Source organism: Lepus europaeus, chromosome 5, assembly GCF_033115175.1.
Source record: "Lepus europaeus isolate LE1 chromosome 5, mLepTim1.pri, whole genome shotgun sequence".
Classification (NCBI taxonomy): Eukaryota; Metazoa; Chordata; class Mammalia; order Lagomorpha; family Leporidae; genus Lepus; species Lepus europaeus.
Window position 1 is genome coordinate 6,573,757 of NC_084831.1, and position 16,729 is coordinate 6,590,485.

The window sequence follows — 16,729 nt, forward strand, 5'->3', positions numbered from 1 at the left end:
CCAGGAAAGCAATGGAAGATGGCCTAGGTTCGCGGGCCCCTGCCATCTGCCCATCCACGTGGGAAACCTGGATGGAGTTCCTGGCTCCTGGCTTTAGCCTGGCCATGCACAAGGCCATTAGGCCATTTGGGGATAAAAGATTTCTCGTCTCCCTCTTTTTCTGTAACTCTGCCTTTCAGAGTTATTTATTTGAGAGGTAGAGCCACAAAGAGAGGGAGAGACAAAAAGAAAGGTCTTCAGTCTGCTGGTTCACTCCCCAAATGGCCTCAATGGTTGGAGCTGAGCCGGTCTGAAGCCAGGTGCTTCCCCTGGGTCTCCCACACGGGTGCAGGGGCCCAAGTATTTGGTCCATCTTCCACCACTTTCCCAGGCCATATCGGAGAGCTGGATCAGAAGAGGAGCAGCTGGGACTAGAACCGGCATCCATATGGTCTGCCGGCGCCATAGGCAGAGGTTTAGCCTCCTATGCCATAACACCGGCCCGTCAAATAAATAAATCTTTATTTTTTTATTTTTATTTTTTTAAAAAATATTTATTTATTTGAAAGAGTTACACAGAGAGAGGCGAGGCAGAGAGAGAGAGGTCTTCCATCCGCTGGTTCACTCCCCAGTTGGCCGCAATGGCCAGAACTGCGCCGATCCGATGCCAGGAGCCAAGAGCTTCTCCCTGGTCCCCTATGTGGGTGCGGGGGCCCAAGGACTTGGGCCATCTTCTACTGCTTTCCCAGGCCATAGCAGAGAGCTGGATCAGAAGTGAAGCAGTTGGGTCTCGAACTGGCGCCCATATGGGATGCTGGCACTTCAGGCCAGGGCGTTAACCCGCTGCACCATAGCGCCGACCCTAATAAATAAATCTTTAATAAAAAAGAAATCATACTTCAAATTTGGACTTAGAAAAGTGAAAAAGGAACGTCTTGCTGAGAATGGACTCTGAGGACTGGCAGTCGCAGGAGGCAGCGCCTTCTAAGGAGTTTCTCCTCTGCCTGTGGACCCACGTCCAGCTGTCTCTTTGCAGCTGTCAGGGCCGCTCGCTGTCAGACACAAGATACTTTTCATTTCAGACATTTAAAAGTGCGAGGAATATTGGGCCTATTATCCAGGAAACGTAGAGTTTAAAATTTTCCTTCTAAACAAGCAGATGATCTGTTTTCATGGTCATCTATGAGAACTGCTCAGAGGAAAATTAGCCTCAGCTATGCACAGATAGAAGCCTGCATGATTAGAGTTCACGTTTGGGAAGTGCTGTGAATATAGTCAGTGAGACACTAATGTCAGGGGAGAGTCTCAGCGTGAAACCCAGCGTGCTGCAGGTAAAGACCTGTGTCTCTGTTTCCCTCTCTCTTATTTGTCGTTTTGTTATCCATGTGTTGCTTTTTCCGAGCTTTCTGTTATCAGACCAACTAGCAGATACCAGGTCCTACCATTAATTAGCACAGTGTACCCAAAACTATCAGACATGAGCATTTTGTTTTTGTAGGATTTCCTGCCCGTGTTGGTTTTGACTCAGGTGAGCTGCTTTGTGGTTGGCTCAGTTAACCTGCCCAGGTGGCCAGGAGTCGGTGGCCTTACTCCTGAGTGCCCCACAGCCTCGCCTGCTCCGTCCTCTCCTCGCGGACCCAGAGTTTAGGTCATAGGAGCTGAAACTTACAGGGCTCTGGGCTGAAAGCCTTGAATTTAAAGCTTGTGCTGTTTTCACCTTCTTTACTGAAATGCCTTCATGTCACAATTTCACTTCAAGGTTAATTATATTTTTCCTAAAATTCTAAGGTCAGTTATGTATGTATTCCAGAATGAGAATTAAAAGGCAGAGTTCCAGAGAGAGGGAGAGGTGTTCCATCTGGTGGGTCACTTCCCAAATGGCTGCAACGGTCAAGCAGAAACCAGGAGCCAGGAACTCCGTCCCGGTCTCCCACAATTACTTGGGCCGGCTTCCGTTGCTTTCCAAGGCGCATTGGCAGGAAGCTAGATTGGAAATAGGACAGCCGGAACGCAGACTGGTGCTCATGTGGGATGCTGGCATCACAAGCAGCAAGCACAGTGCCAGGCCCTTGGTCCTGTGGTGTCTGCCCCAGGTGGAAGCCAGCAGGTGCCTCAGGCTGCTCGTGTTCTTCCCCCCTTCTAGCATCTTCACTTGGGAAGTCTCAGTTTGACTGAGACTGCATTTTCATTTCTTCTTCATTTTAAACTCTCGGCTGCTTTCTGTCATGATTAATTTCTTCATATCTTTTGTGTATACCAAATAAGTCTGCAAATTAAACACCAGATCTGGTGTATGACCTGTCAGGGACTGAGTTTAAATTTCCTCAGACGTAGCCCTTGAGAACATCTTTGGGTTTTGTCTCAGAGAATAGCTATGACTGATAGCAGCAGTGTTTCCTGTTGTCGCCTGCTCCTACTCCCCTGAGTGCTTGCTCGGGATTCCATGGAAGCCTCCCTGCAGGTGAGGCACAGGCTGTGGGCTGGGTAACAAGCAGGGAGTCCGGACTAGAGCCGGGTCTGGTTGTCCTGTTACACAGCTTTGTTTTAGCCAGAGTGCTTTGCTTTTTCACAAAGCAAAGAAACAGTTTTGGAAATGTTTCTGTGGATAGCCTGAAGTGGATGTTCTTCTTAAACTCTAATCCTTTTTCCAAATGCTGGAAGGTGGCTTTTGAAATCTAGAAGCCATGAGGATGAGGGATAATTTGTGAGTCGCTTATAAACTTCTCTCCCAAAGAGTTGACTTACAGCAGCATCATAATATGGGTTTAACCCGCGGGGCTGCCTGAGTGACACTGTCTGTGTGGTGTACACACAAGGTGCATCCTGTCCGCGGCTTCAGGCGTGGTAGCCGTTCTTAGTCCTGCATTTATCAGGTGTCGTCCCTGCTGCGATCAGACTCCCTTCTCAGGTCTATAACATGTCTGGCAGAAAGTACTGTTCGGGGGCGTGGAATAGGCGGACGAGCAGTCAGCTCCAGTGTTGGCTGCATGAGCGTTTGTGCTGTGTCGTGGGTGCAGGGGTCCTAACAGGCTTTCTGCTGCACAAATGCAAATGTCAAAAGGGGCCTCAGCGAGAGATGGCGAGTCAGCTGGTTGTTTCCTTCTTCTCCAAAGTTTGGGAGCCTCTGGTGGAGCAAGCAATTGGGATTCCTACAGTGACCATTTTACCATTGAAACCTGCAAAGAGACCGATATGCTGAACTACCTCATTGAGTGTTTTGACCGAGTTGGAATAGAGGAAAAAAAAGCACCAAAGGTAATACGAAGTCGATTTTTTTTTCCCCAAACCCAGCCTATTTGTTTGGTAAATGGTCTTCTCTCCACCCCTGAAGAACATGGATTTGTGTGGTCTGAGCAACTGCTGTGTGCCCCATATTATCCCAGGAACTTGGGGTGTCTGAATGAACAAGGAAGATCCCTGCCCCTTGGAACTCACACCCCGGTAGAGCGGAGAGCGCTGAGGTCAAAAAGTGAGCCCAGGTGGCTTGGCCTGAGTCCTCTCTCTTCACCATACCTGCAGTTGGGTGCCAACCATAATGTTGACGGCCCCAATAATTTCTGATTGTCATAGCCCTTACCGTCATGTTACAGAGTGACTGCCGACCGCGAGGGGCTATGGGGAGTCTCCCTTAGCTTGAATTCTCAATGTTTAGTTAGTCCAGTTGGAACCCGATACAAGACAGGTGCTGTTTGTTCCATTGCTGGATAAGCAGATGAACCTGAGAGAGACGTTGTAATTGTCCAGAAGCGCGTACCAAGTTGCAAGGCTGAACTGAAACTCAGGAAGCTGCCTTCTTTGTACTTTTTACTGTCTGACTTCAGTGTTTTTTATCTCAAGCACTTCCTGGTTACAGTTTTACAGGAGGAAGGAGTCCAGTTGTCCAACAGCCTTGGTTTGCTGTTTGTGCAAGGCCTCTTGGGAGCAGACACCCTTAGCAGAAGCAGAGTGCACACACATCTCTGGGGCTTCCACGTGCTCCTCCCGGCTGGCGCCTCTCTTCCCGGACTGCAATCCCAGCAGCAGGCCCTGCGCTGGCTGGAATAGAGGAAAGGCCGAGCGTGCCGTTTGTGCGCTCGGCCTTTCCTGGCTGCTCCCCGTTTTCGGTCCAGAGATGATGTGTGTGCTGTGTCGCTGACCGCCCCTCTCCTTTGCAGATGTGCAGCCAGCCCGCGGTCAGCCAGCTCCTGAGCAACGTGCGCTCACAGTGCATCTCCCACACTGCGCTGGTCCTGCAGGGCTCCCTCACGCAGCCCAGGTAGGGGGAACTGTTCGGTGCTCGCAGCTTTGCAGGGAGCAGACCCTGTCCATCCGGGGATAAATCCCTTCCTTGCCTGTAAAGTGGTGTGTGTTAGTTAAGCGCTGAGGTTCCTCTCTTCTAAAATACTGTGAAAATGAAGCTCTGCCTCAGCTTCTAAAGTGGCACAAAGCAATTTTTAAAAATAAATTTAGGTGTATTTTAAGGGTGCTGTGTGCTTTTTGAAATGAGCTATTGATGAAATATGTGGGGGTCAGCACTGTGGCATAGCAGGTAAAACTGCCACCTGCAGTGCTGGCATCTAGTATGGGCGCTGGTTCAAGTCCCAGCTGCTCCACTTCGAATCCAGCTCTCCTCTATGGCCTGGGAAAGCAGTAGAGGATGGTCCAAATCCGTGGGCCCCTTCACCCACATAGGAGACCTGGAGGAAGCCCCTGGTTTCTGGCTTCAGATCAGCGCAGCTCTGGCCATTGTGGCCATTTAGAGAGTGAACCAGTAGATGGAACCTTTCTCTCTCAATCTCTCTCTCTCCACCTCTCTGTCACTCTGCCTTTCAAATAAATAGATCTTTAAAAAAAAAAAAAAAGATTTATTTATTTGAAAGTCAGAGTTACACAGAGAGGAGAGGCAGAGAGAGAGAGAGAGGCCTTCCATCTGATGGTTCACTCCCCAGTTGGCCACAATGGCAAAGCTGTGCCGATCTGAAGCCAGGGGCCTTTTTGGGTCTCCCACATGGGTACAGGGGCCTAAGGACTTCAGCCAACTTCTACTGCTTTCCCAGGCCATAGCAGAGAGCTGGATCAGAAGTGGAGCAGCTGGGTCTCGAACCGGTATTCATATGGGATGCCGGTGCTTCAGGCCAGGGCGTTAACCCGCTTTTTAAAAAATAAAAGAAATACGTGGACATCACTGCAGAAAATTAGCAATTACTTTAAGTGCAGCTGCTTGAAGGGCTTGGAGGTACTTGAGGGAACACCAGTTCCTCACTTTCCACAGGTGGCACAATTTCTGTTACTCAGTACTAAAGAATGGTGGTGGAATGCTGCATTTTGGAATCACCCAAAGTGATATATTTGTTTCTGAGAGTCCCATAAAGCTTTCAAGTAAAAAAAAAAAAGGGGGGGGGGCCATGTATGTTGTAGTTCTTCTGTGCAAAAATATCTAAAGGAAAGATGACATGGTCACATTTCTTCATTCTGGTTGGTCTTAGATTACTTTCTATACCACAACCATATGTTTCAGAAGTTTTATAGAAATGAGAAAAATTATATACATGTACTAAAGCTTTTAAAGTGTTTCAGGCTAGGGACAGACATGGCACAGCTGCATGTGATGCTGGCATCCCATATGGGTGCTTGGTTTGCCCCACTTCCAAGAGAGCTTCCTGCTAATGTGCCTGGGAGGGCAGCAGAGGACGGCCCAAGTGCTTGGGCCCCTGCACCCACGTGGGAGACCCGGATGGAGTACCAGACTGCTGACTCCAGCCTGACTCAGCCGTAGCAACTGCAGCCATTGGGGGAGTGAACCAGCAGATGGAGGATCACTCTCTCTCTCTCTTCCTCTCTCTCTGCCACTCTGCCTTTCAAAGAAATAAGCCTATTTTGTTTTGTTTTGTTTTGTTTTATTTGAGAGGTGGAGTTATAGACAGAGAAAGAGACAGAGAGAAAGGTCTTCCATCCACTGGTTCACTTCTCACATGGATGCAGTGGCTGGAGCTGAGCCAGTCTGAAGCCAGGAGCCAGGAGCTTCTTCAGGTCTCCCGCGTGGGTACAGGGGCCCAAGGACTTGGGCCATCTTCTGATGCTTTCCCAGGCCATAGCAGAGAGCTGGATCAGAAGAGGAGCAGCCAGGACTTGAACCGGTGCCAATACAGGATGCCAGTACCAAAGATGGTGCCTTTACCCACCAGGCCACAACACCAGACCCGAGCCCCTTTTTTTTTTTTTTTTAAAGTTGCAGGTTAAAATTAAGTTTTGTTTTGTTTTAATTTACTTGTCAGATAGAGTTAGACAGTGAGAGAGAGAGACAGAAAGAAAGGTCTTCCTTCCGTTGGTTCACCCCCCAAATGGCCGACACGGCCGGAGCTACACCCATCTGAAGCCAGGAGCCAGGTACTTCTTCCTAGTCTCCGACGCGGGTGCAGGCACCCAAGCACCTGGGCCATCCTCCACTGCCTTCCCGGGCCACAGCAGAGAGCTGGACTAGAAGAGGATCACCTGGGACTAGAACCTGGCACCCATATGGGATGCCAGCACCGTAGGCAGAGGATTAACCAAGTGAGCCATGGCGCTGGCCCCCAAAATTAGAATTTTTTTTTTTTTAATTTGACAGGTAGAGTTATAGATAGTGAGAGAAAGACAGAGAGAAATGTCTTCCTTCCGTTGGTTCACTCCCCTAATGGCCTCAACAGCCAGCATTGCGCAGATCCAAAGCCAGGAGCCAGGTGCTTCCTCCTGGTCTCCCATGTGGGTGCAGGGACCCAAGCACTTGGGCCGTCCTCTGCTGCCCTTTCGGGCCACAGCAGAGAGCTGAACTGGAAGAGGAGTGACAGGGACTAGATCCCGGGGTGGCAGCGCCGCAGGTGGAGGATTAGCAAAGTGAGCCACGGTGCCGACCAAAATTAAAAGTTTTAAAAAAACTGCTGGCTGGTGCCACGGCTCACTAGGCTAATCCTCCACCTGTGGTGCCGGCACTCCAGGTTCTGTCCCAGTTGCTCCTCTTCCAGTCCAGCTCTCTGCTGTGGCCTGGAAGTGCAGTGGAGGATGGCCCAAGTGCTTGGGCCCTGCACCCGCATGGGAGACCAGGAGGAAGTACCTGGCTCCTGGCTTCGGATCAGCCCAGCGTGCCGGCCGTAGCGGCCATTGGAGGGTGAACCAACGGCAAAAAGGAAGACCTTTCTCTCTGTCTCTCTCTCACTGTCCACTCTGCCTGTCCAAAAAAAAAAAAAAAAAAAAAAAAAAAAAAAAAAACACTGCTAATCTTTTTTCCCCTGAGTTGAATAAGGCATAAACTGATGAAGGAAATATGGAATGCTTCAATCTTAATGGGCTCTGTGTAGAAAAAACTTCCTGTACATATTTTCATTTAAAGGCCAAGAAAGGTTGACTCTTGCTTGGAACGGTTGTGCAGAATGCCCGGGAGGCTTCAGGTTGGCTTTGGGCTGGGCAGTGTTGCTGACGTGACGTCCCCTGTGTTTCCGTCCTTACACGACCCGGCTTCTGTGGGTCCGCAGGTCCCTGCAGCAGCCGTCCTTCCTAGTGCCGTACATGCTGTGTCGGAATCTTCCCTATGGCTTCATTCAAGAGCTGGTGAGAACCACGCACCAGGATGAAGAAGTGTTCAAGCAGGTAGGTCGAGGGTCTGCGCAGCTTCTGAACACGCCATAGTCGGAACTGTGTCTGAGTCAGAACGTGGGCGCTCAGATGCCGTCTTTAGGGAAATCAGAGTGACAGCTGCAGTGTTCAAACGTGTGCCTGTTTCAGCCGCTCCCTCAAGCATCTGGTCTGTGGACAGGCTCTGTAGATGTGCTTTGGAGGGTAAGAGGAGGTACAGGAGGCCCTGTGCCTGAGTCCACGGCGCTTCGAATCCAGGAACACAACAGCATAAGGCTTGAGGAGAGATGTGAGAAGACTAGTTAGCGACCAAAGTAGTGCAACGGCAGTGTGCACCGACCTGGGCTCGCTGTCCTCTGGCCAGCGAACCGGGAAAGACGGCTGGCTCTTCCCCACTGCACTGCTCAGAAAGGCTTCTTTCAAGGCGGGACTTTGCCCTTAAACTCTTGGTGGCTCTTTGGTGGCCCTGTGTTGTAACTGAAGCCCTGTTGCTGCAGGTTTCCCTTTGTGAGCACAGGACTTGTATAAAATACTCTTCACGTTTGCTGTACCATCATTTCTTTGCCTATGACTAGAAGGAATGATAGTAGCTATAATTGGTACGATTCCTTTTATTTATTTTATACCTCATAGCATTCATAACTAATAAATGTGAAGACCTTTGTTTCCTTGGGAATTATATTTTTAGCAGTCCCTAAAATATTTGTAGCAGAAGAATCCAGGATTCCAGAATAAAAATTCCAGTCAGTGTCATGTGATCTATCTGGAATTCGTTAACTACTTAGAGTAAATGATGATCTTGATGACTTACAGGAATATCAAAGGCAGCCTAAGTGAGTCACCATTTTTTGGTTTGTTTGTTTGTTTGCTTTAGTATTTACTTGAAAGGCAGAGGTACACAGAGAGGGAGAGGCAGAGATCTTCCATCCACTGGTTCATCCCCAAAATGACCAAAACAGCCAGCGTTGGGCCAGGCTTAAGCCAAGAGCCTCGAACTCCCTTCTGGGGAGATTCATCATGTTCAAGTGTACAGCACAGTGGCTTGCAGCAGGTTCTTGTGCCATGCCCCCACCATAGACCCCGTTGTTTTAGGCACAGAATTCCAACTTTTCAGCACTCAGTCTTGAATGCCCATTGTGTTTTCTTTTTTGTTATCTTGTGTTTTATCCACAGAGGAATGATGCATGTAATGGAGCTGCTGAATTGAAAAATAGCGTTTTATCTTTCTGTCTTTAAAGGGTGGCAAAGGAAATTGCTAAGTCTTTTTTGAAATCTGTGCCCTTTAATATTTGTGATGTTCCTGGATAAATAGAGGCTGGAATTTAGGTTTAGAACTGAATACTCTCGGCATTTTTATTGGTGCTAGGAGGTGTTTATTTGAAAATAAATGAATTATTTAAAATATGTTGGTCACACAAATAGTATGTCTGACTCCTTGAAAAATATTGTATTTAGTAATATTTTGTCTGTTTATTATAAAGTAAACCTTATTTGCACAAGAGGATAACCATAAAGATTGAAGATGTTTTATTTATAACGTTCGTGAAGATAGTGTTTAGAGGTCTTCCTAGATGACCAATTATGAAATTTAATTTTGGGATTTTGGAACTTCTGTTTGTCTTTTCTTCTTGATTTGCAACTTTGGCATTCCCTACCGCACGCCAGGATATTACTTCTGCAGTTTTAGTGAGCTTATGGAAACACATTGCCTCTACCCTGATTGTTTGAGTCACAAACAAGCCTGATCTACCCCAGAGCTGTGTTGGTAACTCAGGATGCTCCTAGACACCATGTCATCCAGGGTGCCCTTTTTGGTCCTATGCTCTTTAAACAATGAAGATGTTCGTTATGATGGGATGAAGGAAGTAGGAAAGGGAGCTTTTCAGGTTTTCTGTGACTCTGTGGTCCATTCCCTTTGCAGCATGCTGGCATTCAGATGGCCAGCTGTTGTTGACAACGCCTTCTACCTAATGTTATTAGTCTTGAATCCTAAGCAACTCCCCTAAATACGCTGATGAGAGATTGCATTGGGAAATTTGAATGTGAGCTGTGCTAAGCAGCTCTGCAGTGTTACCTGGTATTAATGGTCAACTTGTAGAAGTAAGTTTGAGTGCCCTAAAGCTCCAGTATCCAATTAATGACTTGTTTACTGCACACATTATGGGTGGAGGTAAGGTGTTCCAACTAAACCCTTTTTTTTTCAACCTCAGCAATTTCCTGTTGTGTTTTTTTGTTCGAAATTAAACTTAATAGTGATAATATCCATTACCTGTCCTTATTTTTGTCAAAATGAACAGAGACAGACTTTTTAAAAGTATTGCTAGAGATGAGAAAGTGTTGGGGTATTTAATGTAGTTTCTTTCCTGGTAATCAAGAGTGTGTTAGTTGCAGGGATGTGCAGGGTTGAGGTGATTAGAACCAAGGCCCCGGTGCGTCCTTCAGCCACTCCACACACATGCAGTTCTGCCAGGATTCGCCTGTGTGCCCTCACTTCTGGGAATCAGCTGCATTGCCTTGTGGGTAGAATTCTAGTGCCAAAGAGCTGTTCCTAGGGAGAGGGCAGAAGTGTCTGGGCATTCAGCCTTAGCGCCTTATTTAACGATGCTTCCCACTCTAATTTTTGTTAAACTTAACTTTCTGATTTTTTTTTCTTATAGATCTTTATCCCCATTTTACAAGGCCTGGCTCTTGCTGCCAAAGAGTGCTCCCTCGATAATGACTACTTTAAATACCCCCTCATGGTAAATCTTTGTTCTTTTTTCTATAACCTATTCAGTAAATGTTTTTCTTTCAGATTATTTTAACATACGCTTTTCTTTCAGGTCCGTGATCAACCTCATATTCAAATTAAACATGAAATCGCTGTGTTGGCCGTGCAGGGAGGGTGTGCAGTGTGTTCTCAGAGAAAGCAGCGTTAGCACAGCTAGTTCCCGTCCCTGCACTCCACATCATTGAAACGGGCCTCACCGCGGTGCGGCTCTGGGAAGACGATCAGTGGTGTTCCTCCACCATTCCCAGCAGTGAGCGGACCGATATGTGGGATGGAATTGTGCTATTAAAAAAATATTAGAAATCAAATGTAAGCTAAAGTTATACTGAGAAAAATAATGTACTTTCATTGTACACAGAATCTCAGAGTGACTCCCTGTTCCCAAGGAAAGCCTGCAGCCTTGGGAATCAGCTGAGCTCCGTGAGGCGTGTAGAACAAGTATCAGTGTAGACGGGATCTGGGGCCAGCTTCTCGGGCTGGGGCTTGACTGCTGGCAAAACCCTGGTGTGGACTGATGAGGCTCTCTTCTGTTCTTCTGAAAACTGAGGAGAAAAATATTTTGACTTATTATAGACTATTTTTCATTCAAGAAGTATAAGGGAAAAAAACAAATACCAAAACATGAAATTAGTTTACTCCTTACATACACAGAATCTTGTGTAGATTGAAGCTGTGGTTGAATTTTTATTCCCATTTTCACTCTATTCCTCTTACTCATTCTGCTGATTTGATTCTGTTGTACCATGAATTCATTACTTGCTGAAGACCTGTTCCAGGCCAGCACTGGGAGCGCAGGAGCTAGCGAGGCACGGTCACTCTCCTCTACTGAGAGATCAAAGCACAGCGAAACAGTGGCGTGATTCCACTTTAATAAAGGCAAAACAGAAGGTTTTTGTATACAAAGGGTGCTTTTATCTACATGGTCATCATAACTGTACAAGGCTAAAGTTAAAAAGACACTGCTGGGGAATTAGAGGATGGAACAAGAGCTGCTGCTTTTGAATGGGGTTCTGCCATGGCTGCTTCCCTTGCACGCATTACTCGGGTTCCTAATAAATTCTGTTAATCCGTACTCATTGTTCTGTCTCTGGCAGACAGAAAAGGACGTAGAATAATCTGATTGAGTTCAGTGGTGGAATATTTTAGTGGACCCAAATTATTGCGTCAGTATTCCTTATGGGATTGTTGAATTTTCAGTTGTGGTTTGAAATAGCTTACGTTTCGGTGAGGAGCTTATGGTGTCAGCTAGCAGCAAAATGTCCTTGGTCAGAGGACACATGCTTGCCATTGTGGGAGCTGCATCACTTTATTTTGAGCCGTCACTGATGCTTGTAATGAAGATTGGGCAGTGAGCACGGATGCAGTAATGACGGGCAGGAAGAGGAAGGCTGTTGGGCTGAAGTCAGAAATAACTGTGATGATTCTGTAGGTCGGTGGTGCCCGCTGTGCTGGAGCCAGCTGGGGACCTCGGAGGAGTGCTGATGCCGCGCTCTCAGCCTTAGGTGCCGTGCTGCCTCCTCGGGGTGTGGCGTGGCTGTGGGGTTGTCCAGGGCTTCCCTGGACCCCGCACGTGCAGCACAGTTCGGGCGCTCCTGGCTAGACAGGCAGCTTCTCCAGACGGGTCAGAGCCTAAATGCATCATCCAGGGGCTTCCTTCCTGCCGCTGCTTCAGCAACTGCAGTAGCTGTGTCTCACTCACAGGGAAAACTAACTCCACCATCCAGCAAACAGTGTCTGATAGACTTACCGTAGCCCTGTCCCCGCTGTGTCGGTGTCCCTAAAAGCTGTCCTCCACGTTTCTCCAAGGTGAGAGTGACTAGAGCACCCGAGGAAGGGGGAGTTCTCAGAATTACCAAGTCACCTGGCCTGGTCTCAATGGGATTGCCTCTTAAGTTATAATTATTGATAGGTTTATCACTGGCAGGCTTCGCCGTGTTAAGTTTATGAAGCAAGTCTTTTTACCATGGAAAGGTAGAAAGTGAAGCTGTCTTTTCTCTGTGTGTGTGTGTGAGTAAATGTATTTCCGTGTGGATGTGCACAAAAGTGTGTCTAGAAAGCTGTTAATGAAAATATCAATAGCGATGATGTGTGAGGGTCACGGGGGGTGACTGTGGTCCCATTGTATGTTTCTGTTTAGTTTGAAGTTTTCGGTGATGAGCGTGTACTAGCTTAGGAATCAGGAGGAGGAGTGAAGCTGCTGCCACCTCCCCGTTTGGTAACAGCCATCGCAGCTGCTCCCTGCTGTACACGTGGCTGTCAGGTCAAGGTGACAGACACTGAAATACTCTTTGGTCTTTCTTCCAGGCATTAGGTGAACTCTGTGAAACCAAGTTTGGGAAGACACACCCTGTGTGCAATTTGGTAAGCGCCTCTGGGGCGGGCTTGCATGCTGTCCTGACTGTGTCAGGACTCAGAGGCCTCGGCCTTTCTCCAAGGATGTAGCATTTCCTGCAAGGAAGTTGTTTGTTTTCTCCCCCAGCTCGGGGGCTGAGTGTCCTGCACCCAGAGTGTGAGCCCTGTGGGGATAGCTGCTGCTGGAGTGGTTGGTTGGGCCTCCAGCAGAGTCTCTTGAAACACAAAAATCCCAAGACTGTCCTTTGTCTCGCCTGCTGGAGGTGAGAAAATGCCCCCAGGGCCCTACCGTGTGCGCTGTGTTTGAGGAAGTGATGCTCCGCCATGGCCATCGTGAGAGCCTCCAAGCAGGCGGCTGCTGCGAGCACTGTGTGAGACGTTGTTTGCCTCACTGCCTTCGTAGCAGCCTTAGAAGCCTCTTCCACTTCTCACCTAGGTTGCCTCCTTGCCATTGTGGTTGCCGAAACCCTTAAGCCCAGGCTCTGGGCGGGAGCTGCAGAGACTCTCTTACCTGGGGGCCTTCTTCAGCTTCTCTGTCTTTGCCGAGGACGACGTAAGTACGGGGCCCTCTGTGCTTTGCTGCACGGTGTTCCAGTTCCATCCCTAAGGTCCCTTATGTTGACTGAGTTGTTTTCCTTTTCTTTCCAGGTTAAAGTGGTTGAAAAGTATTTCTCAGGGCCTGCCATTACCCTGGAAAACACTCGGGTTGTTAGCCAATCACTACAGCATTACTTGGAGTTGGGAAGGGTAGGTAATTTTTTTTTTTTAAATATTTTATTTATTTATTTGAGAGGTAGAGTTACAGACGGAGAGAGGGAGAAACAAAGAGAGGTCTTCCATCTTCTGGTTCACTCCCCAAATGGCTGCAGCAGCCAGAGAAGGACTTATCCGAAGCCAGGAGCTTCTTCTGGGTCTCCTCTAGGTGTTCAGGGGCCCAAGGACTTGGTTCATCTTCCGCTGTCCCAGGCTGTTAGCAGATCAGAAGAGGAGTAGCCAGGCCATGAACCGGCGCCCCTATGGGATGCTGGTGCCACAGGCAAGGCATAGCCTACTGTGCCACAGCACTGCCCCCCAGTAAACTCATTTTGATCATGGAAATCAAGTAAGAAAGGCCATGTACTTACTTGTACTTACTTACTTCTCCACTCCAATGCCTTGACACAGTTGGATATGGACACTTCGTGTGTCCTACTTGTAGTAAGACTTTCCTAAAATGAGTAGAGTTGGAGAGGAGAGAAAGTGGAAATTAGGCTAGCAATTCTTTTTATTTTTTTAAGATTGCTTGATTTTATTTATTTGAAAGGAAGGCTTCTTCCATCTGCTGGTTTACTCCCCAAATGCCCACAACAGCCAGGGCTGAGCCAAACTGAAGCCAGGAGCCAGGACCTCTGTCTGGGTCTGCCATGTGGGTGGCAGGAACTCAAGTACTGGAGCCATCATCTGCTGCTTCCCCATCGGTGTTATCAGGGAGCTGAATCTGAGCAGACGAGCTGAGATTCAAACTAGCGCTCCAATATAGGATGCGGGCATTTAAACTGTGTTACAACACCCACCCTAGCCAGCTGCTTTTAATCTGTGCCACCACAATGCCATCCCCTCCCTTTTAAAAAAAATATTTGTTTGAAAGGCAGAGTGACAGAGGGAGGAGGAGAGGTAGAGAAAGAAAGGGAGCTTCCGTCCGCTTGCTCACTCCCCAAATAGCTGCAAAGACCAGGCCACAGCCTGGAGCTCTGAACTCTGGGGTGAGTGGTCTCCCACGTGGGTGCAGGGGCCCAAGCACTTAGGCCATCTTCCACTGCTTTCCGAGGCTCATTGGCGGAGATCTGGCTAGGAAGTACGGCAGCCGGGACTCGAACCAATGTCCTGACTTGGAATGCCAGTGCTGCAAGTGGTGGTCTAACCCACAGCATAGCCAGCTATTCTTGAAGTCAGAAAAGAATTATCTTTAAAATAAAGTTTTAATATTCTTCTCCTTTTTTACAATAAATTTCAGCAAGAGCTTTTCAAGATTCTGCATAGTATCTTGTTAAACGGCGAAACCCGTGAGGCTGCTCTGGGTTACATGGCAGCCATCGTCAACGCCAATATGAAGAAAGCGCAGATGCAGGTAGGACTCCCAGAGGCTCCTCTTCTGTGTCCGTGGAATCCGTCATCACACCCAGATTTGTTTCTGGGCGTTGTTCTTAGAGTCGGGGCTATAGCAGTGAACACACGGACCAGCTGCCTGCTTTGTGGAGCATGAGCTCCTGGGGTCAGTGAGGAGGCAGATAAACGTGGTGTAAAACCTGCGTTCAGATAAAGCAGGGGCAAGGCCTTGAAAGCAGCTGTGAGGACTCAGAGGCCGGGCCGGGGTGGCTGTGTTTTCTGGTGGTAGGGAAGGCCTCTCCGAGGTGCTACTGAGAAAAGAGCCAGCCCCTACAAGGCCGCAATCAGGGCTCTCGAGAGCCGCGGCAGGCGCCAGGTGGAAATGAGCCAGCTTTGGAGCAAGCCCAAACGCTGGCCTTTGTGGCTACAGGATGATGAACAGGCAAGAACAAGGCAGGCCACGGGGAGTGGGTGCACCAGGCTCCGTCACGGGGGCTGTGGGGGTGAGGGAGGAGGAATCGCGGCTTGCATGGCAAGATCCGGTGGGAAGGTTTGTAGCATTGCATCTCAGGATCTGCTGTGTGGAGAAATAACAACAGCAGGGGTCGGGGTTGGGGCAGACCTGAGAGGCCAGGTACAAGGTCATGAACCCGCCTGTCCGTCCTGGTGAGAGAGGCTGGCTGCTGAGGCTACTTGGCAGAGTAGAAGAGGTCAAAGTGCATTCTTCCAGGAGTATTAGTAAACTATAAATGATTCAGCACTTATATTCAGAAGCAAAAGTGACCTCTGACCTTGGCTCTACCCTGTACTGTAGTAGGAACCTGTCTAGTTGCTTCTCTGTGCCTCAGTTTCCCTCGTCTGCTCAAAGGGGATAATAGTAGTACCTAACTGCTAGTGGATCTGTTTGATATTTAGCTGTCAGCATCGTGCCTGGTCCAATGTTAACTGCCACCCTGGTGATCGTAGGTCACTGATGCCGGACTGTGCTGCTGCCGTTGGTAGCGAATCTGTCGGGTGGTGACAGGTGGAGCCAGTTGCTCTCATGCTGTTGAGGGGAAATGAAGAGAAAGAAAGGAACGTTTATTGTGCTTCAACTAGAACACTAATTTTAAGGCTCTTGGGCAGACCAGTTCAGTCCCTGAGTCCTTGTTTCGTCCTCTGTGATAAGTGAGCAGCAGCATCGCTGACCCCTGACTCAGTGTGGAGACCCTTGGCGAGGTTGTGTGCGGTGATTCGTGAACACATGCTGCTAGAGGGCCGGCGATGAGGACGCGTGTGACCCCCCTTTGGCTTGAGGATGCTGTTGTTTTTGAATGTTCAGTCTGCTTTCATATAAATTGGGCAAAATTCCATTCCAAGTGTTACTTTGAATTCTTTTTTTTTTTTTTTTCATGCTTCACAGACAGATGATAGATTAGTATCTACAGACGGATTTATGCTGAATTTCCTTTGGGTACTACAACAGCTAAGTACAAAAATCAAGTTAGAAACAGTTGACCCAACGTATATCTTCCACCCAAGATGCCGGATTACTCTCCCCAATGATGAGACGCGCGTGAATGCCACGATGGAGGACATGAGCAGCTGGCGGGCTGAGCTCTGTGAGTGCTGTCCTTGAGCCCTGTCTGTGTATCCTCACAGGATGTTCTCACCTCTTACTAATGCCAATTTGTAAGATGGAGATACACAATAAACATGAACACACTAAAGAATTCTTACTTCAAACCAGCCAACATAAATAGATAGAACAAATGAAAGGAAATGTATTGTTCTGAGTTTGGGGTAAAAAAAATATATATAATAAAAGCAGTAGAACAACTCAGGTATATAGTTTTTATATATACCCATTAAAATTCTCATGAAATATTTCACAGATGTTGGCAGGTTGATGGTTTGAAAATCCATTGATTTCTTCTTGTTAATAAAGCATGTGACTTACTGAGACACACCAAAGCC

The 16,729-nt window shown here is 48.0% G+C and overlaps 1 protein-coding gene across 1 annotated transcript in view; it reads left to right on the top strand.

Annotated features, from left to right (window-relative positions):
* UBE4B (ubiquitination factor E4B) overlaps positions 1–16,729 on the top strand; it is a 130,059-nt gene that overhangs the window by 80,147 nt on the left and 33,183 nt on the right. Inside the window, exons 7-15 of the mRNA XM_062190413.1 lie at positions 3,093–3,234; positions 4,134–4,234; positions 7,467–7,581; positions 10,224–10,307; positions 12,641–12,697; positions 13,125–13,241; positions 13,337–13,435; positions 14,682–14,795; positions 16,176–16,374. Of these exons, the coding sequence (XP_062046397.1) occupies positions 3,093–3,234; positions 4,134–4,234; positions 7,467–7,581; positions 10,224–10,307; positions 12,641–12,697; positions 13,125–13,241; positions 13,337–13,435; positions 14,682–14,795; positions 16,176–16,374 (1,028 nt within the window). The remainder of the gene's footprint in view (positions 1–3,092; positions 3,235–4,133; positions 4,235–7,466; positions 7,582–10,223; positions 10,308–12,640; positions 12,698–13,124; positions 13,242–13,336; positions 13,436–14,681; positions 14,796–16,175; positions 16,375–16,729) is intronic.